The sequence below is a fragment of the Ammospiza caudacuta genome, chromosome 6 (assembly GCF_027887145.1).
Source record: "Ammospiza caudacuta isolate bAmmCau1 chromosome 6, bAmmCau1.pri, whole genome shotgun sequence".
NCBI classification, from domain to species: Eukaryota; Metazoa; Chordata; class Aves; order Passeriformes; family Passerellidae; genus Ammospiza; species Ammospiza caudacuta.
This window is the reverse complement of record NC_080598.1, coordinates 54,183,617-54,207,619: the sequence shown is the minus strand read 5'-3', so window position 1 is coordinate 54,207,619 and position 24,003 is coordinate 54,183,617. Positions and strand designations below refer to the sequence as shown.

General features: G+C 39.5%; 2 protein-coding genes across 6 annotated transcripts in view; one reads left to right on the top strand and one right to left on the bottom strand.

Moving 5' to 3' along the window:
• The window catches only part of WDR25 (WD repeat domain 25), a 58,333-nt gene extending 57,272 nt beyond the window's left edge, over positions 1-1,061 (bottom strand). The window contains exon 1 of the mRNA XM_058807465.1: positions 330-1,061. Coding sequence (XP_058663448.1) covers positions 330-1,013 — 684 coding nt within the window. The 5' untranslated portion in view covers positions 1,014-1,061. The remainder of the gene's footprint in view (positions 1-329) is intronic.
• Positions 1,062-4,440: 3,379 nt separating this feature from the next.
• On the top strand, positions 4,441-23,974 carry WARS1 (tryptophanyl-tRNA synthetase 1). 5 transcript variants are annotated; one of them, XM_058806943.1, is made up of 13 exons: positions 4,450-4,482; positions 5,192-5,214; positions 5,822-5,891; positions 7,779-7,993; positions 9,070-9,277; positions 12,586-12,694; positions 13,512-13,631; positions 14,203-14,385; positions 15,034-15,134; positions 16,367-16,479; positions 17,520-17,693; positions 21,229-21,369; positions 23,512-23,974. In XM_058806943.1, the coding sequence occupies exons 4-13, from the start codon at positions 7,880-7,882 to the stop codon at positions 23,668-23,670; spliced, it is 1,422 nt and encodes a 473-aa protein (XP_058662926.1). In that variant the 5' UTR covers positions 4,450-4,482; positions 5,192-5,214; positions 5,822-5,891; positions 7,779-7,879; the 3' UTR covers positions 23,671-23,974. The 5 variants fall into 5 exon arrangements, with proteins under 5 accessions (XP_058662925.1, XP_058662927.1, XP_058662926.1 ...); XM_058806942.1 differs by lacking the exon at positions 5,822-5,891 and having other exon boundaries at positions 4,441-4,482; XM_058806944.1 differs by lacking the exons at positions 5,192-5,214; positions 5,822-5,891 and having other exon boundaries at positions 4,447-4,482.
• The last annotated feature ends 29 nt before the right edge of the window (positions 23,975-24,003 follow it).

The window sequence follows — 24,003 nt, the reverse complement described above, 5'->3', positions numbered from 1 at the left end:
TAAAACACTGATAGAGATCATGAGAAATGATCTAACAACTTAAGGTCTAAAATACTGACATGCCTAAAATAAAATTTAAAAAAACCTAAAAATAATTTTAAAAATTAAAAAAAAAAATTTAAAAGCCCACCAAATTCTAAGCTAATGGAACTAACTGTGGGTATAGTGAAGGATTAGGCTGCAAGTTTACAATAATCTTATAAAGCATCTCCTGAAATTCTGAGTACGTTGGAAGTGTTAAATACACACAAGCAAGGATGTTATTTCCAGAAGAGCATTGTTTAATACAACATGATGGTTGAGCCACAAAGCATCTTCCTTTACATTACCTTGACTGTTCTGTCCATAGAAGCTGAGAGAAGCAAGTGACTTTGTTCCAGTACAGGACACCACTGGATTTCATTAACCGGGCCGCTGTGTTTAGACATGTAAAATATTAAGCTTTTGGGAACTTCAGTTACTTTATATTTAGATCCCAAATATGGCTTAATTAATTCAGAGGTCTTTCTCAAAGCCTGCTCTCCTGGCCCAGTTACCTTAACATCACACTCTGAGCTACCTCTCTGGTCAGATTCTTCTTTTTCAGGCTTACTGCAATTTTCTTGACGCAATCGTTTCGGGATGTATGGTCTAATTCCTTTTAGGGTAGGAGTGCTGTCATTGTGTGCCCTCTTCTGGGAAAAGCCATTTCCAGAATTTGTTGAAGAGCTTGAAGCCTGTTCATAGTTTCTGTAAGCCACAGATACTGCAGCATGGCCAGAGTAAACCCTCTGACAATGGGGAGGTGCAAAGTCAGTGTTGCTATTCCATGCATAACGCTCAGGGGGATCTTCACAAACCCTGCTCCAGCCAGGGTGCATTTCATGTGCAGATTCTGTACTACCAGGTGCAAAGTGCTGAACACAACTCACAGGAGAACTCAGCTGGTTTGTTTGTCTGCCAGAAGCATCAGGGGCTTCAGTCTTTTCAGCTTCTGTCTCGGAGTCTGAATCTTCATAAGCAACCAAACTCATTATGGCTAGACACAGCAGACTCCAGAGATCTCAGTGTTGCAATCCTCCAAAATTATGATCTAAAATAAAGAATTGATCATTCAGAGCACAATTAATTACAGGATCCACAATCTGAGTAACTTAGGGATATAAATATGTTTTCCTTAAAAAAAAAAAAAAAACCACCTCCTATTTCTGTTTATTAATGGAATTTATTCCTCTATTACAACACACTGTACATTCTATTAAGCAACACAATTTGCCTCCAAGCCCTTTGCATACATTTTTAATGCATTGCAGAGGTGTATATGCATACCACAAAACAATGACAATGAGAATGAAAAGGAAAACAACCTTACAATATAAATACAGCAAATTACTTTGCCTTACTTCCAGCATTACATCCACACAGAGAATAAATTAATTAATTATGTAGTGGTTTTGTATGTTCATTTATAAGAATACAAATACTTCAACTCTTTTGGAGTCAGTCTAACAATATCTATTTCTTAACACTACAGATGACTTGAAAGAAGTGTGTAGGGGTTCAACTGGCAGTTAAAGTGTAAACACATTTCTGACCTCTTCAGCAGCCTTGCAGTATGAGGAAATTTTCCAACTATATCCACAGAGCATGTGCCACACATGGAACATGTGTTTTACAGATCAGATATGCCAGAAGCTACACTGAATTCACTATTTGCATTTACTGACAGAAAAATGAGAGCATAGATCCCTCAGCTGTGGAATAAGGTTTTTTCAATGTGTCCAGGAGAAAGAAATCTCCTGTCAAGACTGCATATGTAACATGCAGAATAATTCACTCTCATAAAATCCCACCAAGATTTTTCCAACAATTTGTATGGAGTATGTGGAGTATAGAGTTAACTACATTCAAACAACTGATGTGTCTGCAAAGTAATATTTCAACTTCTGTTTATAGGCAAGAAGTACTGGTATGATGGATTAAATGTGACATTTTATTACTGCTTTGTTTCCTTGCCAAGCTGTTAGCACTCATTATGCTGAAGAGATTTAACCCACAACACTTTCAGACAGGCTGCTGAAATTCTTGGTTCAGGTCAGCAAAGAAACTGCCCTCAAAGCATCTTGATGGCAACAGGGAACACAGGAAAGTCATCAGTTATCTCCACAAGCATTGGCAGAATTGACACCACAAATGCAGGGATGCCACAAATGTAGGCCCTACAAATACTTCTGCAGGAGTAGGACTCTGGAACTTGCAGATTATTCATTTAACTTCAGAATTAGATCTATTTGAATTAAAACAACTGTGTTTCACATAACCTACAGAGGTGTTACATGACTCTAGATTCTGTTATCAAATTTCTAAGCACAGATGCAGAAGACAGGTACTTATTGATATACACACATTCATAATCACAGATTCTTCCCAAGATAAGCGATAAGACATTTAACTGGAACAAGATCACCAACATTTCAGCACATTTCAGCACATAAAAGCAACAAGATCTCCCTCTAGAGGACATTTAGTCATTATCTGAAGTTTAAGACAGTTGTAAGTGACAGCAAAGAAGAGCAAGGAAAAAAATCTGTTTTTAATAATACAGCTTCATTTATTACAACAATATTTCATTTAAACAGAAAAAGTAGTGTTTCATGAAAACTTAACTAACAAATCAGTTCAAAACTAGTAAATTGAAGTTCCTAGCACTAAATTGACACATCAAATAAATAGGAGCTTTGAAGGGCTTCACTTCAGTAATTGTATCAAGTAGTTACTGTTTGTACTTCAGTGCTAAACACATTTTCCAGCTAAATGCATCATGTCCAAAGAACAAATATAGTAAGAAGCTGACCTCTGGCTAAAAGCTACAAACTAGGATACACAAGTGGATTGGGTTAGACTTACAGTTACTTTAGTTTGTTTTAACACAAAACAACCCCAAGCTGAGATTCAGAAGTGCTAGACAGTGCCTTGCAAACACAAGGTTAAAAGTGTTTCTCATGAGAAACTGGAAAGAAACTGTCCTATTAGATTTGGTCAGCATAAACTCATTCCATCACACACATTACCCATAAACCTCAGTATTTTTGTAACAACAAAGCACGTCTCTCATCTAAACACTTCCCATCAAGTTCTGTTTTTAAGGAAACACCACCCAGAGCCACTGCCCTACCCAAAGAATAATGCGAGGTCAGGGGGGAACCACCATGCACCTGACTGGAACCATCCTGTAACTAGGCTGTGAATTTATTCACGGTGTGATGTGCAATGTATTCAGCTAAAAGAAAAGTTTGCAGCATTTTGGTTTTCCTCGGCTTCCACAAGACTGATTGATCTGAAGGCACTGAAGAAGAGTGTCCAGCTTAGGGGCACAGCGATGGCAGCAGAGCCGGGACAAGGCACAGAGCACCGCGGGTCGCTCCGGGCGGGGCCGGGCGGTCGGACGGGGGGCACAGCCCTCCCCGGGCCCTCCACAGCCCCGAGGGACAAAGAACAAGCTGATGGAGAGGGTTCGGTGGAGGCCACAGAGATGGTGAGGGGTCTGGAGCATCCCTCTTATGGCAGACCCTGGGAGACGCGTTTAGTCTGGAGCACAGAGGGGATCGCATCAATTCGCACAAATGTCCCAAAGGCGGGTACCCAGAGGATGGTGCCAGGCGCTTTTCCGTGGTGCCCAGCGACAGGACGAGGAACAATGGCCATAAACTAAAACCCAAGAGTTCCACCCCAAGGCGAGGAATCGCTTCTTTTCCCGGAGGGTGGCAGAGCAGGGGGACACGCTGCTCAGTGCAGGTGTGGATCTCCCTGCCTGGAAACATCCAGCACCCACACTGGTGCGTTACTGTGTGACCCGCTCTGGGTGACCCTGCCTGGATAACCTCCAGAGAGCCCTTCCAGCCCTAACGCTGCTGCGAACACCCGGCCCTGTCCAGCCCCACCCGAAGAAGGGGGTGCCGGGAGGGCCCCGGCAACTGAGGCCGCTCCTTCCCTCTACCCAGAGCCCCGGGCGCCGAGGCCACGCGTGTGCCGGGACAGCGCCCCCCGGCCCCGTTCCGGTCCCGATCCCGATTCCCGGTGCCGGTTCCCGGTCTCGGTTCCTTGTCCCGATTCCCGTTCCCGGTCTCGGTTCCCGGTGCCACCCCTGCGGTACCTGCGCTCCCGGCAGCGCGCCCGGAACTCACCTGCCGGCCGCCGCCGCGCCGCTCCTAAACACGCGCCGGCCGAAAACACAGCACCGCACTCAAACAGTTCCGTGTGCCGCAGCCCCCGCGCCGGGGCCGCGGGTTGGGAAGGGCAGGGTCAGACGGCGGCTCCCGGAGCGGGAAGGAGCTCCTCGTCTGCCCTGCGAGCCGAATGGAGAGCGCTCCCTTGGGCTGGGGACTGCAAGCAGGAGGGAGGACTGTGTGAGGCAATGGTTCCGGGGGGGTTGTGTTTCCCAGCCGGGAGCGCACCGGCCGTGCCGGCTGGGGTGATGCAATGGTGGTGACAGCGGAGCGGCGGGTGAGGAGCGCCGGGACGGGCAGCGGGATGGGCACCGGGATGGGCACTCGGGGAGAGACCCCGGCGGGCGGGAGAGGGGCTGGCTGGGTGGTCACTGCCGCCCCCGTGAGCGGTGTGTGGAGGGGCTGTGCCGGGCACGTTCTCTCCTTCCCTTGGGCGGTGCACTCGAGGCTTTGCCCCCGTTCCCTGCGGGGCCGCCTCGCCGCAGGGCCCGGTGGAAGTGCCCCTGTCCCTGGGGAGGGCAGCGCGGGTGGCCCGGGCACTGCAGAACGCATCGAAGGGCAGAGCTGGCCGCTGGCCGTGCCCGGGCAGGGCGGGGCAGGCGCTGCAGACGCCGGGCTCGGGGAGCAGCGGGATGAGGAATCATTGCGGGCTGTAATCCTGGGCTGGCATTCTGGGCACGGCCGGTCCTTGCGCGGGAGCTTTGCTCTGATACAGCTGCAGTAAAGCCAAGATTCATGTGCTGGTCAGTCCTCATTCTTTGAATGGTCATGTTATCTGTCATCTCGGGAATCGTCTTGCAGTCTTTTATTGTAATTCCGTGCATAAACTGAAGTGTGCCGTGACTGGGAAGGTAGGTCTGCTATAAAGGGCAGCTCTGTTGAAGTGCCTCTCAAGGCTTGTTTCCAATGATATGTCTCAATGCCCAGTTCCTATTTTCTACCTACTTTAATTTTACTTTTCTTGTTTGTTTTGATTTGTTTTACAGGAGGAAAAACAGTTTTCAGGAATGTAAGTGCTGTTAGACTTAGTCTCACATTCTTTCATTTGCTCATGAAAGCTTGTTCTGGTCTGTCATCTCTGAAAGTCATAATGTACTTCCATGCAATGTTTGTCTTCTCAACTTAGTGTGAAACCCTGTTTTTTCATTCTCAGGTCTTTAAATTACCAAATCAGACTGCAGACTGTGAAAATGATGATAGAGCTGTGATGGTCAGCCAGTTGGAAAGGGAGGAAGATGCAGTAGTTTTCTGATACCTTTGCCTAGGATTATTTTTGAGCTTTGTCTCATAGCAATTTAATATTTTGGAATGGACACAGGAGCAGTACCCATTATAAGTTCCCTGCATTTCATGAGCAGAAAAAGCACACATATCTTGGCTTTCAAGTTCACACTGGCTCATTCTGTACTCTGGTCTTAAATATCCTAATAGCTTATTCTCCAATTCCCATCTTTTTTTTCCTTCAGATCTGTTTGCCTATGGTATGTAATCTATCTGGGAATGTTAATTTTTATAATATCAATAAGAAAGCAAGGAAAAAAATCCTGATAAATAGTAGAATATCCAGACTTTTTTTTTTTTTAGTGGCTCACAATTGCATTATTGTATTTCGAAAGGTAAAGACCTGTGTTCCTCATCACTTAATTCCTGGCTTGAACTCCACTGGGAAATAGGGGCAGTGCTGAGGTAAATAGAGATAACCTTTAGGCAGCAGTCCATAAGTTTTGCATTTTATAGTCACTATATCCTCATGTCTTGTTGCACCACTACTTTTGCTACTTCTTAATGAAGATGCACCTTCATTTGAGATTCTCTTTTCAGCTTAAATCCATAATATTCCAGACATTTTAAGGGGTCTGGTTTGCTGCTTTCCATTATATGTGCCAACTGTCAGCTGTCATTTCAGCCTTTCTGAATGGAGGCAATCCATCAGTAAGACTGTTCTATAAGGAATTAAGTTAAAACAACAAGTCACAATTTGTTCTACACCGAAGAAATATATTATATTATATTATATTATATTATATTATATTATATTATTTATATTTCTTATTTATACTTTTATTACTTTGTGAAATTTGAAGTCTGTAAATATAAATGGCATGTTCCTACAGAAAGGGTGTGTGTTTATCTTCATAAATATTTTCTAATATGTATTTATTCTATACATTTTTAACACTTAAAATATTCTCTGCTCATGAAGAATAGGAAGGCAATATCCAAATAAAAACATGTAATTAAATTGCAGGAATGTATCAAAAATTGTTTGATCTGCTTCAAATTACTTTTTTTTTTCAGTCACACTTTCAAACTGCAAGAAGTTATAAGGGATCAAATTAGGTTAAAAGATTAAGTATTATTTTGTAATCTAAGTATGGTAATCCAAGGGTTAATAGAGTAAACAAATTACATTAACAAGTGGATGTATCCACTTCTAGTTACTTTCTCAGGATATTCTACTGAAGCTGAAATGTGGGAATAGTGCAGCTGCCTGGCAAACAAAGCCCTAATGATAGGTGTGTTTTGGTAACCACCTGGTTACCAAATCGACCTTCAAAGCTTGCTGGGCAGGTGAAAGCTTTTTACAGTAGCAGCTTAAATAAGCACTGTGTACATATAGCCAAGGTTGTGATTAGACTGATTATTTTGTAGAAGGAAGGTTTTGAAGTACTGCTGAACAGCTAATGCAGCTGTTACATTAGTTGGTTTTGTTTTGCTTGGTTTTTTTGCTTGTTTTAATTCTGGGAAAAGGGAGCCAAAAGAACATGTATTTTTGCCAACCCTCAATCAGTCTGTGCTCCATGCACTGCAGTGGATCAGGAATTTGCTGGGGGGTCTCTCCAGAGAGACAAAACCTTTGCAGGTCAGGAGTTTTTTCCATGGGCACAGCATGGCAGAGCGTGCTTGGGCACACTGCTGTGTTCTTAGTCTCAGCCATCTCCTCATCTGTAACCATCTCCTGTTATTTTTCCTGCATAGTTCTGAGAAACACAGGCAAATTTTCAGCCTACTGCTGACCCAAGGATTCTTTGGAAAGCAACATTTCTCACCAATCAGTGTGTTTTGTGACTTGTGGAGGAAAGCCATGAAGAAGATGACTAAGCTTTGCTCTTGTGTATCTGTCTTTGGACAGAAGCACTCTATTACAAATGCTGAGACAAAATTCCATGTTGTAGTTATGAAGTCTCATCATTCATAATTTGACAGGCTATCAGTGCAGGAACATTAACTAATCAGGAATCAGATAGCCTCTATCAGTTGTTCTGAGATGCTCTGAATTGTATATATCTGTATTTAATTACTTTTCTTTTGCCAGGAATTGACTTTGAAAAGATGTTCTAGTGTTAAATATGTAGACAGACAACACAAACAGTAAGGTCTAAATTTACCTGGTGCTCTTGTCAGTCTCTGTCCATTTTTATGTGAAACTGAAGCTCACTGTGTCTCCACATTTATCAATTTGATATGACTAGAATATGGTAGGGATCAGTGTAGTTTTTATTTTCTTATTCTGTTCACCTAACCTTGAAGACTTACACTAAAGAGTAAAATATACTACTGTTTGCCCTACAGTTCTGTTTGTTGCTGCTGTTTTGAATCTCCAAGCCAAAGAGCTGGAAGAGGATAAATTCAGTTGAGTTGTACCTAAACAGATCTTTGTGCAGTCTGGCAGAATGGCTGACAGCCCCAACTGTGATTTGAAGTCTCTGAGTCCACTTCAGCTGTTTGAAAGAGTGACTGAACAAGGAGAGAAAGTCAGAGCACTGAAAGCAGGAAAAGCACCAAAGGTATTTGCATTTCATGTTTTGAACCCATTTTTTTTCAGTTTAGGTATGTCTTTGAGTGCTGAAGAATTTTATCATTCTAAGATCTATTTTGCATTGTGATGGGAAAAACCCTTGTTGAAAACTGTTTATGTCCATTCTGTGAACTGTGGCATACCTGGAGCCAGGCTGTCACTTGCAGGACTGAAGTTTTTACTCTTGAAGTAAGAGCATAGTCCTAGGCTTGGAAATCTGCTTCATCCAGTTGCCATACCATGTGACAGGATCCAAGGCATTTATTTCTCAAGTAAATTTATGTCACTTGCATTCTCTGGATTTAGATGGTTCATGAAAATTTTTTCTCCAGGCATTATTGTAGACATTATCAAATATGTCTTCCTGTAACTATACTGACAGTTCCTTCTAAATCTCCCTTAAATAATTTAGTAATTTGCCATTTATTTCAGGTTCCCTATTGTGTCATCACTATTTTGGCAAGGAGAGCTCAGTTTTAAAATGGGCTTTCTTAATGTGTTGCCTATGGGAGAAAGCCTTGAACACTGGGAGTCAAATAAAGTGTTGTTCTATTTATTGCTTGCATGAAATTTTACAATAGCTTTATATTAGAGAGGTCATAACTATAACTTCTTGTTCTAGTGTTCTTCCAGTCTGTCAATGAATTGTAATGAATAAATTGTTTTAAGGTGAACCACTAAAAACATTGTAAAGTAAATTAGATCATAATTTATGTTTTATTTTTATACTTTTATTAATTTATGGTAAAAGTGCTGAGCTTGTTATACCTCTGAAAGGCAAGCAAGCATTTTTTTTCCTAGGCAGAAATTGAAAAGCAAGACAGAGCTGCTTTAAATGTCTTGGCAATGGTGATGATTTATATTCTAATGAATAAGTATTTGCTTTTCTTCTACACTTGACATTGATGCTGAAAGCATTTAACTAAAACAGAGTTTAGGGTTTATTAATGATGCAATTCAGATCAAAGCATGGATGTGGGATTTTGAAAGGTTGGGACATTAATGTCATTGTCTATTTTAAGTATGTTAAGGCAAACAGTTGTTTGGGTTTTTTCCTTTATTCAGGATGAAATTGATGCAGCAGTGAGGATGCTCTTATCATTAAAACTGTCATATAAAACAACAACAGGACAAGATTATCAGGCAGGCTTGCCTCCAAAAGATCTTCTATTAATAAACAATGGTACAACTAAAGAAGAGGATGAGGATTTGGTGGATCCCTGGAATGTGCAGACATCAAATGCTAAAGGCGTGGATTATGACAAGCTCATAGGTATAACTCTTCCTTCACTGCTACTAAGGAATTTATGTAAAGTGATCCTAATGACCACAGAAACAGCAAGGCATCATAACAAATCCAGATCAAAACATCATAGGTAACATTTAATTTATGTCTAATCTTAGCATTTCCATGTCTAAAGAATTTGCTGTAAGAGATGAAAATGTCCCAGGTGGTGATTTCCTGTGAAAGATTTAAATCATTTGCAAAGAACTTTTAAGTTCAAAATCCAGGTTTTAGTGTGGTTTGTTTTTTGGTGTAAGGACTGTTATTAGAAATTACACTAGTGAAGACACTGACTGAGTATTCAGTGGCTGGAATGCAGGAGAGCATTTTCAGCAGCCTGAAGGATTCTTCCTACCCACTCCTCACATCACTTATAGATTGGAGAGGGCAGGAATGATCCAAGGCTAATGCAGAAATCTGTTAATCTAATGACTTCTTCAGAAGGCACACTTACAGGCAGCCAAGGGCTGGCTGCAGTGAAGGAGTTGCAGCTCATTCCAAAACATGCAGTGTAATGGAAAATGTTTCAGATGGAGTTATTACAAAACTTGCAAAGTTTTGTAGTTAAAGAAACAGAGGTCTAGGTATTTTCCTTATTGATTTTACAGTTTACTGTTTTAATAACTTGTTTGAGTCTAGCATGGAAACTTCTATAATGAAATATTCATTAATTTCTCTATTTTTCCTTTTTTTTTCATTATTGTCAATCTTCAATTCCTGTTTAGTACCTCAGTTGTACATTGCTGAGGTCTGCTTAGTAGCTTTTGCTCACAGTAGAGCATACACCCTTATGTTGCAGTAATTGTATCAGCTGTGGGGACAGTTGCTTGTGTCAGCAGTATTTTAATTCTTTGTGATGTTACTGAGAGATTGTGTCAAATGTATGCACACATTGGCTGAGTCTGCAGGAAGTAACTGGAGAAAGAGAAAATGGGAAAGGGAGAAGTGTGCAAAGAAAATCTTAGGTCAGGGTGAGAGAAGGAAAAAAATATATTTTTTAGAATCTGGAAGTGGAAAAGATCTTGTTACTTGCATAAGAGTTACAGAGAAGTAATTTGGGTTTTTTCTTGGAAGGAGGAGTCCTGAGCATTTTAGAAAAGGAACAATTGCACAATTGTGATGGCACAATCTCAGGATCTTCCTAAAAACTATTTATCATAAATCAGTCCATGCCCTTTTTTTCCTGTAACTGTGTACATAAGACCTTTCACCTTCCATAGAGTGTTGGTTACCCTAAAAGGTTTTTACTTCTTTACACTACTCTCAGATTATTGAATTTGATAAATGAGTCATTTTGCTTGTTCTAAGTGCTGTGTTGGAAATGTTTCAGAGAATGCTAGCCTAGCCACTTCAGGATGTGAAGCAATAGCTGGTTGTTATTGATAAGCTTCCTTCTTTTCCTTCCCTTTTAAAAAATAACAATTAAAGGTGTTGTTACATTGGATAGCTCCTACCCTAAGGGAAATTTTTGTGCCACCTATATTCTGTTACTAGTGGAACCTGAGAAAGTTGCCACTGTGCTTATGTTTAATCAAACACAAAAAATGAAAGCAGTGTGTGAATTGGAAGAGGTCTTCTCAAATGCTTGTCCTAGATGTGCAATTATAAATGTATGGTAGCACAACAAAACAGCCTGAAGATATTCTGGGAAGAAGGGTTCTGTCAGCTAAGTACCAGATATAAACATCCCTAGAAATTTGATGTTTAAGAATGATTTCCAGGATTATTTGCTTCAGATTGAGGTGAGGTGGACTGGCCTGTCCACCTCAATTCCACAATTCCTTCTTCTAGCCCTTCTTTAAGGTAGGATTGGCATTTGCATTCTTCCAGCCTCCAGCTGCCTCTCCCTGTTGTCATGATTGTTCTGAGATCCTTGAGACTGGCCTGGTCACCAGAGTTACTGTGTGACAAATATTGGAGTATATATTTCTCTATGTAGTTGTAACAGGGCACTGGCAAAGAAGTACACAATGAATTTCAACAAATGCAAATATGCTTTTGAAAATGGCAGTTCTCAGGACTTCTGCACAGTGAGTTGAAAGCTGTATTTTGGTAAAAGCTAGAACACCAGAGATAAAAAGCACATTAGGAATTTTTTTAAAGCTTGTTTAGGAGCAGAGACTGTCAGAAGCTGTTTAGAAAGGCAGATTCTTTGTGAGCAGACAGCCTAAGATGTTCTGAACGCTCAAATAAGAGGAAAGAGGTAGGGAAAAATGATCCATCTTTTAACAGAAGAGGTGAACATGGGCAAAGAAAAGGGAGTTGTGCAGCCTGTGAATGTTTAATAAAGATTTTTAGACATTTCCAGTGAAATGTTCTATACCCCAGAGAGCTTTTCTAATCACTTGCTATGACAGTACACAAATATTTCTAGGGTAGCCAGTCCCAATTAATCCAGGGCATTTTCATGTTTTCTGTTGATGTCAGATTAGCCTCTTACCAGTTGCTGTTGATGTGCTGAATCATTTTCATGCTCATTGGGTCTCTTTTCAGCATTCTTTCAGATTATCATTTGCCATTTTGTGATGCATTTTGCATTTCATTAGTGCAATGCTGAATAATTCTAGTATTGAATAAAGCAGAATAGTAGCAAACAGTAGATTATTGCGCAGATTTTTTTTCAAACAAATTTAAATTATAGAGCATTGGCCTGATTGTTAAAATCCCAAAATTACTGGGAATATGGAAAATACTGCTATTTTACTCTATCACAGCCTTTGCTAAACCACCAAGTCATAAGACTTACTGATTGCCATGAAGAGCATTATGCATTTCCTTTTCAAGCCTCTTGAGGGGAGCAGTGTCTGTAATCATATACATATTAAAGAAGAATTAAGTTTGCAGAAGAGTATTTGGGGTTGGTGATGTCGTTTGAGTGAAAGCAAAAGATGTTGTCTGACAGCAGAAAATTTGGACATCAAAAGAGAAACATTCAGAGCCTCTTAGGCATTTTTATTGTATGGCTTAGGCCAAGCTGGTGATCTGAATGTGTTTCTTATGTTTTGCTTGGAATAGCAATGCTTGGAATATCACTGCTTCTGCTGTAAGGAGGCTGCAATTACAGTAATTTGTGGATGGAGAAATACTGTATGTTTTAGTGAGCTGGGCCTCCTAGGATAGAGATAATACTGGAGGTGACTGCTGGGTCTTCAGGCAAGAATCAGGAAAATTGACTATTTGACTTGAAGATGTCTTTTTTAATCCAGCCTGCATTGGTATGTTCTTGGTATTCCAAGATCTGGCTGTAGCTATGCTGTGCTCATTTTAATTTTTTTTTTAACATTTTATGATTATAGTTCGGTTTGGCAGCAGTAAAATTGACACAGATCTGATAAATCGAATAGAGAGAGCCATTGGGCAAAAACCTCACCACTTTCTACGGAGAGGAATCTTTTTTTCCCACAGGTGAGTTTTTCTTTTCTTAAACTTCAAAAGGTTCTGTTGGGCACACTTCCTGCAAGAATTATTGGGAGAAGCCTGTAACTAGCAAAAACCATGTGCTTTTATGCCAAGGCAAACCTACTGTGCCATTTGAAATTAGCAGCTCTTGCAGATTTCCCCTGGCAACACTCGAAACTCTTGATTGCGTGAGTTTGTGCTGTGTCCTCAGGAACCCCAAACTGAAGAAATGTGCTCAGAGTGCAGGCTCATTTTGTCTCTGTGTCAGCAGCCAGAAGCAGTGGCCTGGCAGAGAGCTCCAGGTGCCACTGTTGGTTTCAGCAGGGTTCCCATGCATCTGTTTGTGGCACAGAAAGGGCTCAGGGAATAATCTTAAGCATGAGCCTGCCAGTGACCTTCACAGGTTAATGTTAGCACACAGGGCCCTTTGGGCTGTGGCACCAGCAGGCTTCACAGAAGGCCCTGAGCATGGCTGAGAGCATGGCCTCCACCAGAGGTCAGCTAAACTGCTTGGTTGAACCTGTTTGAGAACCTATCCCTGTTTTGCTAGGCTCTAGAGATTATTATCCAGTGAAGTTATTTTAGAAGCTGCACAATTTCAACATTAAATTTTCAATTTTGATTTAATTTTTCATGGAGTTTTTTTCCCCCATGAAGACTGAAGGAAAAACAAGAACTTTCTTATTTCTAGGACCTTTAAGATATTGTAATTTATTTATAAATACTTTTGGCTTTAAAAACACTCAGATTTTTAATAAAGGCTTTTTACTATAGGTATTTCTTGCTAAAGAGTTGTATCTTGTTTTCTTTGTTTTTTCTCTAGAGATATGGACCAAGTACTTGATGCTTATGAAAACAAGAAGCCCTTTTACCTTTATACAGGCAGAGGGCCATCCTCTCAGGCAATGCACGTTGGTCATCTCATCCCATTTTTGTTCACAAAGTAAGCTGTTTCTACCAGTTGTATTCATCAAAGCATTCTTTTCAAAAGAAACATTAAATATGGCTTATGGAAACTGCCAAAATGATACATTGCAAGGAGATCTGATTGTGTGGAGTGAATATTAATGAATTTAATTCAGTCTTACCTTTTCACTGAAATGATCATAATCCCTGCATCACCATAAAGCCCTTTTCCTTACTCTCTTAGCCATGTGGCACTCCTTAGAATTTCTGCTGTTCCTAAAAACCAGTTCCTTACAAGACTCAGTAACATTACTCTGTAAGGTGCTGCCTGCAACAGCAGGACACAGAGACATTGGGCTCAGAAAGGTAAAACCTCTTTGAATTCTTGTTCCTTTGTAACTGGTGAGCTCTGTCACGTGAGTCTTTTTTCCAGTTAAGTTGTCATTATCATCTGTATAGAACATTTTATCTGTTCACATAAATATAAACATGCAAAGAAAAGAGCAGACCTCTCCACATACGGTTTAAATACATAAAAATATTTTAGCTGCATGATTTACATCTTCATTTTAACTTAATTTAGGATAAAACATGTCTGCTTCTCTTAGGTGGCTTCAAGAAGTATTTGATGTTCCCTTGGTAATACAGTTAACTGATGATGAGAAATACCTCTGGAAGGACATGACAATTGAGAAGGCATATGAATATGCTAAAGAAAATGCAAAAGACATCATTGCATGTGGTTTTGACGTCAATAAAACCTTTATATTTTCAGATTTAGACTATTTAGGGTAAGTAGGAATTTCTTTTGAGCATTGTAGTGAAAAAAGTGTCCATATTTTCTCTGTATTTTCTCTCCTAACTTTGACAACATAAGTGTGTCTAAATTTGAAAGCTTCAGGACAAGTTTTGTAATACTTGAAATGGAAACATATTATTTTTTCTGCTCTAACATTTTATATATATTGTCATTCTCCTGTATAACATATGAGCAAATACTTGTGTGTGCAATGTGTAAATTATGAAAAATATATTAAACCAGCTGAAATGTAAAAATACCTAAACCACCAGGAAACTTCCTGATTGATTTGCTTAAGATGGTATCAAAATCTCTCAGATGTGTTTACACTTTATTTGCTTTAATAAAAGGCATTGCATCAACTTGTTGTGGTCAATTATTTTAATAATACAAAATTGAGTGAAGTTTAAAGAATCTTTGTAGTAATTATTGGGGGAAGGGAAGAATAAATTAAACTTTCAAGACATAAAATTCCTGTTTGTAAATTATTCTCTAATTATCATCTCAATGGGCCACAAAAAGTCTGAAACTGAGACTTAATCCTGCAGTTTTTTTGATGTTCTCTGCTTTTGCAGTCAAAGTTTGTACATACACTCTCCTCCTCTTCTCATTTTATTTTTCCACTTTTTTTTTCTCACAGGACAAGTGCTGGATTCTACAAAAACATTGTCAAAGTTCAGAAGCATGTCACATTTAACCAAGTGAAAGGAATCTTTGGCTTTACAGACAGCGATTGCATTGGTAGGAAATTGTACCAGTTACAAGAAACAGTGCTTGCTTTCACTTTCAATTGAGCTATTTTAAATAAGAGTTTAAAGAGATTAGTGTGCCACTCATGAAACAGGCAGAAAAAGCAGGAGGATTATGTTTCTAGGCAGATTCTGATGTTATTGTTGTTCCTTCAGAATAGAACATACTTTACAATGAAATTTCTAGCATAACTTCCACCTTTTTGACTTTAGTAAGAGCAAAGTACAAAACACAAATGTTAAGGAGTCCAAAACAGAGAACAACTTTTTCTTTTATTTTCTTTTTTATTCTTTTGTTACAGTGACTGGAGCTATAGGCAATCTTACCCTCTAGCAAGTTCTATGCCAAACTTGTAAGGAAACTTATCAGAAATGGTTGCATTAGTACACATAGGCATTTACATATTTGAAAAAAGTTGGGTGCTGAATAGCCTAAATTATCAAGTCTAAATTATCAAGTAACTCAAGTCTCCCATTTACTTCACTGCAATTGCAGGTTTCTGTCACCTGGCCAAGAGAAAGGATTCTGTGTAAAAATGACATTAAATCCTGGATGTTTCTCAGCATTATCATGATTCTTTATCCAGTAATTAGGCCAGTGACAACTTCCAGCCTTCACTGTAACCAAGGAACAGGTTTCCACTTGTTTTAGCAGTGCTCTGATAAAAGATGGTATTGTGATTATGACTTCATCACGTGTGTGTAAAAGTCCAGCACTTGCTGACTGTTCTGATAGGATTTTGATAAGCTCCAGGTTGGCCACACTGGGATTAAGCCCTGTATAAAAAAGAAAACTGGACATATCTGAGATGCTCCATGAGTACAGAGTGATTATAGCAGTGATTTAAGATCTTAGAGGGAAGCTTATGTGATGACTGTAGCAGTTCTCTCACAAAGTGAAAAAAAAATGGAAAGCTTAGTCAATTCTGTTTCTGGAAAGGGCAGATAGTTCAGTGATCAAGAGAGTATGCAGTGATGAACTTTTGCTGAAGTCAGTGTGGTCACAGCTTGCCTTTTCTATGTCAGTTGAAGGTTTGTTGATATTGCAGAAGGTAAAGGTGAAAAGGTTTCCTCAGATAAGGCAGCAGAGCTTGATAAAGATAGAGCTTGGTCTTCAACTGAGTATTTGGATAATTCACTTGTGCATTTTACAGCCTGCAAAAAATTCTCTCTATTTATCACTGCTTCTGTTGATTGCTTAGCTTTTCCAAACATGTTTTTTAGGTAAGATCAGCTTTCCTGCTATCCAAGCTGCTCCATCCTTCAGTTCATCATTTCCACAGATATTCAATGGCAAAGAGAATATTCAGTGTCTTATCCCATGTGCTATTGACCAGGTAAGAAAATCATGTTTTAACTTGGTTTTCATGGATTTGGTTTTATATTGTACCATTGGTGGTGGTATCTCAAGGCATCTGTAAAACATTCCTGCAGGCACCTTTCTAGGGTAGAAACTGAAAGACCTAAAAGATGAAAGTTTAACCCAACAATCATGTATTCATCCAGTCTTGGATCTCTCTTGATCTCAGCTCCATTGGCACTGAGCTGACATCTAGGAAAGCAAGGACTGTAACATCTATGCAAAAGCACACTGACATGGGGGTAGGAAGAAACGTTTGGCCATCTCCATGGTAACTTGGACAAGATGGAATGAGCTCAACTTGCAGCACAAGAGTTTTCTGTTGAACCATGGGGAAAAACCCTGTCTCAGTAAGAATGAAGAAGCACTGAAATAGTTTGCCAGAAAGGCTGCAGAATTTTAACAATTCAGATTTAGAGAACTGAAAGAACATCAGATTCAAATGAGAGTAATAGGGTTTTGTCTTTAAGTGGTATTTCTAGGAATCACATCCTGCACTGTCTGAATCTTTAGCTATTTTAGTCACAGGGACAGATGCTGGAAGATGATGTAATCAAATTAATCAGCCACAATATTATGAAATAGAATTTCACTTTGGTTTTAAGTCACATCATCAGCACAGCACTCCCAGCTTGCTTGCTGATTTAGTTCAGATTCTCTGCTGGTTGTTAAAATGCTTTGGGAGAAAGCTTTCATCTTAGGCTGTATCCATCTCCAGGCATATTAAGCATAGTTTTAGCAACTATTTGAATTAATGTAAAATTTTGTAAATATGCCTATTACTTAAGGGAATCAGAGTATACAGCACTATGAAAAAGGAAAAAAAAGGGGATTTTTTTTGTTGGTGTTCTGAATGAACTGGATTGAAAGTAGGTTCTGGAATATTTCATTGTTTGCTTTTTTCAGGTTTTGGTTTTTTGACATCACTTCTTATGGCATGAATGAGTCAGCATCAATCAGAATTGATTTCAAATCACATTTTTCAGCTTTATTCTGTGCTTTTATTGGTTGTTTTAGGATCCTTATTTTAGAATGACCCGTGATGTAGCACCAAGAATTGGACAGCCTAAACCAGCCTTACTCCACTCAGTCTTCTTCCCAGCCCTACAAGGAGCACAGACCAAAATGAGTGCTAGTGACCCAAACTCCTCCATCTTCCTCACTGATACACCCAAGCAAATCAAGACAAAGGTAAGGACTTGTGAAACCTGATAGGATGAAGCTTTACAACAAAAAGGAGAGGTCATAGAATCATAGAGCCATTTGGGTCAGGAAAGAGCCTTAAGATCATAGAGTTCAACCATAAACCTATCTCTGCCAAGTCCACCACTGAGCCATGTCTGTAGGTAACATTGGTAGAAGAGTCTCCAGCTTCATCAGAAAGTGTTGCAGAGGTTGGCCCAGCTCCTACCTGACCCTCCTTTGATTCCCCCTCAGCTGTCTGGTACTTCCTTCAGAGATCCTTCTGGTTACAATGGCAGATTTTAGTGTTTTCCTTGAACATGTGTGAATCGAGTTTTCCATACATTTCATGGCAAAGCATCTTCAGGAATTGACTGAGTTATGCAAATTTAGCTAAACTATCAAATATGACACTTTACCTTACCAGCTAGTCTGATAGTGCCAATATTAGCTGGGAAAGTGTACAACACGTTTGTTTTTCTGATACCTGGAGAGCAGTGGTGTGAGAATAAGAGCTGTGGAGGCTCATGCTATTAAAATAAATCTTATGTTGCCATAGTTTTGAAATCTGACAGGCCATGATGTAAACCTAATACACAGCTCTTTCTCTTGACTGCCTCTCCTTGTTGGGAGCACCATGCAAACATTGCATGATGTTAGTTACAACACAGGTCAGACCTTTCCTGCTGCTTGAGAATCTGTTGCTGCCAATTCACAAAGAAATCTGCTCACTCCAGTTTCCAAATAAACATTATGCTGAATTTCAGCTCAGAAGGGTTGAAATTTTTTTCTGAGTATGTTCCTAGTTTGTTTCTAAGTTCAAAGGAAGATTGCTTTTTTCTGGTGTCAAATGATGTAGTTTTGTAAAAGTTCACCTGTGTTGTGGTATTTAAAGAAAATGAAAATCATTCCTTGGGAATGAATTTGTAGGCATGAAACCAGGCATTAAATAAATGTCAAAACAAGAAGAAAATATGTTAATGTTGTTTCTGTTGGGCAGGCTTGGATTAATTCTCTTTGACAGCCACCCCATAATGCTTCATTCTCCTTTGTAGAAACTGATTAAGCAGTGCTGTTTTGAAGAATTAGAATTCTTCATGTGTGTTATAATAATTCCAGTTAACTTGCACAATTATAGAGTTACTTAAAAAAAAAAAAAAAAACTTTAATTTCAGAATAGAGAATACATGGTTAATGGTAATATTGGTAACATTCTTCCATGATTTTTTCCTGGCAAATAACTTGTGATCTGCAATGAGATCCACATTCATAAGTCCTAATTCTACTGTCTTTAAACTACTTGAAAAAATGAAAAAAAAAGTGTTTCTAGCTACTTGGAATAAAAACGACATAAAGAAAAATCTGAACATTTTAAATGTTGAGTAATGGTGGACAAACTCAGCTCCTGAAGCCCATCAGAAACAAGTCTTTATGGAAATACAGCTTCAGTGAAAGACCAAATACTGTTATAGCAAATAAAGAAACAAATATATTAGGAAAGGTGACTTCTGGTCATGATTGAAGGTTAAAAAGAGAATGCTACGCTGAACAAAAAAAAATTACTGCTTACAGCATTTTTCAAATTATTAGTACATTGCTAATTAATGAGGTTCAAAACTAGTAATGGAAGATAAAAAATTACTATGTAGTGGAAATGGCTAAGAGGATTCTAGGTAATCTAATGAGATGAGTGACAGCATTTCAATAAACTATTCTTATTGTACCTATCAGCAAATTATAATTCAGTTACTTGTTTGTTTTCCTAAAGTGTTATTTAGATTTTATGTCTACAGACATATTGAGGGATTCGGAGACATTCAGGGGGAAAAGATCAGTGCATCACTATGGATGGGTCACTGAAACCCTCAGTTAATGAGTAGATGCCAGAATATGTAAAAAGTGAATTTGAGATGAGGAAAGGAATCATTTTTTGTTTCAACAAAAAAATGCTTTCACCTGTCATGTTGTATTTAATCCTTCTCTGTTTAGGAAGAACACAAACTGTAGAGATAAAGGGCATTGAAAAAATTTCATACAGGCTTGCAAAATCTACTAAGGAGGAAGGTCAGTGCAGAAGACTATGTAGAAACTTCATTTTACAGATGCTGAGACAGCTATTCAGGCTGCCCTACAATATAAGAATAGATGTGTGTGGCAGATGGCAGTTCATTGCCTTAAAATATTCATCAGTCCCTGATTTCTGATTGTAGTTTTTTGCCACAAGATGTCATCTGTAACTTGGTGGTTGGGGAGATTCAAAAAAGCACTAGACAGTCTATACAGATAATAGGAATGTTCATAAATTGTAAATATATAACAGCTCCTGGATACCAGAACTAAAAAAAACCCTACTTCATATGCAAATGTGTCTCTTGGCAGGTTGGTAACAGTATCTCAAAAGATACAGGAGCTAAATGAAAGCTCAGCATATGGTTAAGAAATATTTTTTTCCTCCACTTAGCAATTTATTTTCTTTATATTTGTAGGAAGATTAGCATCCTCAGAGAGTTCTACATATGTGTAAATGCTCAAAATAGGCCAGTGGCTTCTGAATTTATTGGGAATGGGATTAGCAATTACATCTGTTCAGTAGTGCTGTTCATCTGCCTATAGGAAACTGTGCTTAAAGAAAGGGAGACTGTCAGCAAATATTCCATTTTTAGACTGAACAATTGGGCATTGGCCTGATTTTAAGCATTCTAGACAGACTTTTGTAATGTTTAACTTTGCTTTCTCTTGTTTTTCTTTTCCACAAAAAGGGATAAGTTTATCTCTAGGATTTCTGCAGGATTTTCCATGCCTTCTTCATCTCTTCCAAAATTAGCTTCTTGATAAAGTAAATATCTTAATTTTTGTTACATGAAGTACATCTTCTGTAAGCACAAATTCTATCCAACAACTTCAGCAAAAGGAACTTAAATTTTTTTTGACTGAGTCTTGGGTAGATTATTTTTAATTTTCACTTATTTTTATTCTGATTATGCAGTCTGAGGAGTATGTGTACAGCCATTTTTCCCTGCTGGGCTCTAATGACCTCCTTTTTTCAGTCCTGAGGCTCTGCTTTAACTTGTTCCACTCATTCCTCAGCTAATCCTGGGTAAAGAATTTGGAGGATCATCACACATCTCTGTTTGCAGTGAAGTAATCCTGATTGTGGTGGGAATTACAGCAGGAGCTCCTGGTGTTGTTTCAGATGAACAAACTCCTGGTGTTGTTTCAGATGAACAAGCTGCTGGTGTTGTTTCAGTTGAACAAGCTCCTGTTGCTGTTTCAGATGAACAAGCTCCTGTTGCTGTTTCAGATGAACAAGCTCCTGTTGCTGTTTCAGATGAACAAGCTCCTGTTGCTGTTTCAGATTAACAAGCTCCTGTTGCTGTTTCAGATTAACAAGCTGCTGTTGCTGTTTCAGATTAACAAGCTCCTGTTGCTGTTTCAGATTAACAAGCTCCTGTTGCTGTTTCAGATTAACAAGCTGCTGTTGCTGTTTCAGATTAACAAGCTGCTGTTGCTGTTTCAGATTAACAAGCTCCTGTTGCTGTTTCAGATTAACAAGCATGCCTTCTCAGGAGGCAGGGACACCATTGAGGAGCACAGGAAGTACGGAGGCAACTGTGACGTTGATGTGTCCTTTATGTACCTGACTTTCTTCCTGGAAGATGATGACAGGCTCGAGCAGCTGAAGCAGGTGAGTAACCAAACTGCTCACAGGGTTATTCATTCCCTGCTCTGAGGACAAAGCTGTGCCTCAGTCCTCCTGAGGACCTTCTCCAGGAAGGTAATTTGGTGTTATGCTCTCCATCCCTTTCAAGTTTCAGTATTAGTATTTCAGTTTTTGTTTCTTTGCAGTGTTCTTTCTCACAGGCCAATCCATCTCCTTTAAAACAAAAAATCCCCAGTGTTTTCACAGGAATCTCCAACACTCTGTGGGACAGTATCTTCCCTACCTTTCAAATGAGGTCACCTTGGGATTAGTGTGGTTTTAATTGTATAATACGCTCTGCCTGTTCCTCGTTGTAAAGTACCTAAACATTCTGCAAAACTAGGAAAGCACATGTCTAAAGCTTGCTGGGTTTTGGTTTTTTATCATCATCACAAGAAATGTAATAGCTCTGAGGAATTGATTCATTGATCCCAGGTGAAAACTGCTTCATATATGTTGCTTTTTCTTTAAGGCTGTCTGTCAGACTTTTGTCCCCAGGGCTGGTAGCAAGCCACTTCCCTTCCTTTCCTCACCAATGCTAGGTGGTGTGTTTGCTCTGGAAGGCAGGAGCTGCAGTAGATAACACCCATGTCACATTGGTTTATCAGCTTTCTCCTGCTGGGAACAGCTGCAAGGAAATCAAGAGCTGCAGATTCTTCTCCAGCCCTCTACTCCTTCCCACACAAGAGCAGGGTTGGATAGCTACTCTTTTCTGTGCTGTTGTAAATTCCTTATGGAAACCTGAAGCACATTTGACTTAAAGAGATTTTTTTCATTGATCTCCAGCCACTGCAAGAATGTCAGCTGCAAGAGTGTCAGCCTAATTGTGCTGCAGAGCACAAAGCCTGGCCCACAGCTTGCAGCTCGCTGCAGTGGTGCCTCAGAACCTGGGTAGAAAATGTGAACTCACCCACTGTAGCAGCATCAGTGCAGCTGCTTCACCTCTAGCACCAGAGGGCACTTCCAGAGAAAGTAGCATTGGTGTTTTTATAACAAACTAACAAGCACAAAAAAGAATTCACAGAAGGACTAGGTTGGAAGAGACCTTAAAGATCATCGAGTCCAACCCAGCCCTAACACCTCAACTAAACCCTGGCACTGAGGGCCACATCCAGTCTTTTCTTAAACACATGCAGGGATGGTGACTCCACCACCTCCCCAGGCAGAGCATTCCAGAACTTTATCACCCTTTCTGTAAAAAACTTCTTCCTAACATCCAGCCTGTATGTCCCTTGATGCAGCTTGAGACTGTGTCCTCCTGTTCTCTCAGTTGCTGCCTGGTGAAAGAGACCAACCCCACCTGACTACAATTACTTTCCAGGAAGTTGCAGAGAGTGATAAGGTCACCTCTGAGTCTCCTTTTCTCCAGACTAAACACCCCCAATACAGACTTCAAACATACAGACCTCAAACCATACCCTGAAATTACAATTCCACTTGTTCTTGTTAATGTATTTTACTCTTGCTGAGTGAACATCAGCAGCATTTACACCTTGAGCAGGTGTTACAAATGGCTTGATGATGAGGGGAGGCAATCATGTTTATTGTCATTTCAAATATAGCTGAACTGTCCCAGCCATGGTTGGCAAATGTGGCTGAACCAATAAACTTGGCCTGTGCTTCTAAGCTAAAGCATTTCAGTATTGAGCAATGGAGTGGATTACCAGCTGTGAATATGACTACAGTGTGAACATAGATTCTGAGTGTCTTTGCTATAAAAAGGATATTTAAATCACATCTAATCTCTTACCAAATGCAGTGAGAGAAAAATATGAGCATTTGTACCTGTTTTGAGGAAAATAAAGGCTTAGACTGTTTATTTGAACTGGGATTCTGGGGAGGAAAATTGCAGTTTCCTGCAAGTAATTACAGGATTTCCTAGTTACACTAGTGAATGTAGTTTATTCAGTCCTTATAATAACTTGTACATACAAAGTTTGCCAGCTACCTTAATGTTTTAACAGGCAACAATCAACTCTGCAAGTTTCATTTTCAGAGTGATACCAGATAATCTTCCAAGGCATGTACTTACTTTTAAGTAATCCAAATCTGTCTTTTAAAGAAATACTGATCACTGAGTCTTCTTGTGAATGGCACCATGTTCAGCAACCAACACTTTCTTGACAGGCCTACACCAGTGGGGAATTGCTCACAGGAGAGCTGAAGAAGGTACTTATTGAAACAATGCAGCCCTTGGTAGCAGCTCATCAGGAGAGAAGGAAGCAGGTCACAGATGAAATTGTGAAGCAGTTCATGACTCCACGGAAGCTGGCTTTTGAATTTTGAAGAAATGTATATGTAACTTAGCACTTCCTAGTCCACAGCCAAGTAATTGTTGTCTTCTGTTGTGTGTCATCACTCCCTAGTTATGTACAGCCTGTAATTGGTGCTTTATAAATAATGAGTAAATTATCATGAACAGCAGAGTACAGAAAAAGTTTAAAATAGGACTTGGAACTATTTAAAATCAGAATATGCAAAACAGAATTGATCCCTCTCGCAGGAAAGCATGTGTGTCAGCCCAGCATTGTATTTTAATGTATTTCATGTTGAAAATATAAATAAAATTTCCATTGATGATAAAGACTAACTTGGAAATTGCTTTAAATATGTTGGTAA

Excerpts from the sequence above, each read along its gene's own strand:
- WARS1 (XM_058806942.1), top strand. The coding sequence starts at position 7,880 with ATGGCTGACAGCCCCAACTGTGATTTGAAGTCTCTGAGTCCACTTCAG. Across the intron at positions 7,994-9,069 it reads AAGCAGGAAAAGCACCAAAG|GATGAAATTGATGCAGCAGT; the intron begins GTATTTGCATTT and ends TCCTTTATTCAG. Across the intron at positions 13,632-14,202 it reads ATCCCATTTTTGTTCACAAA|GTGGCTTCAAGAAGTATTTG; the intron begins GTAAGCTGTTTC and ends TGCTTCTCTTAG.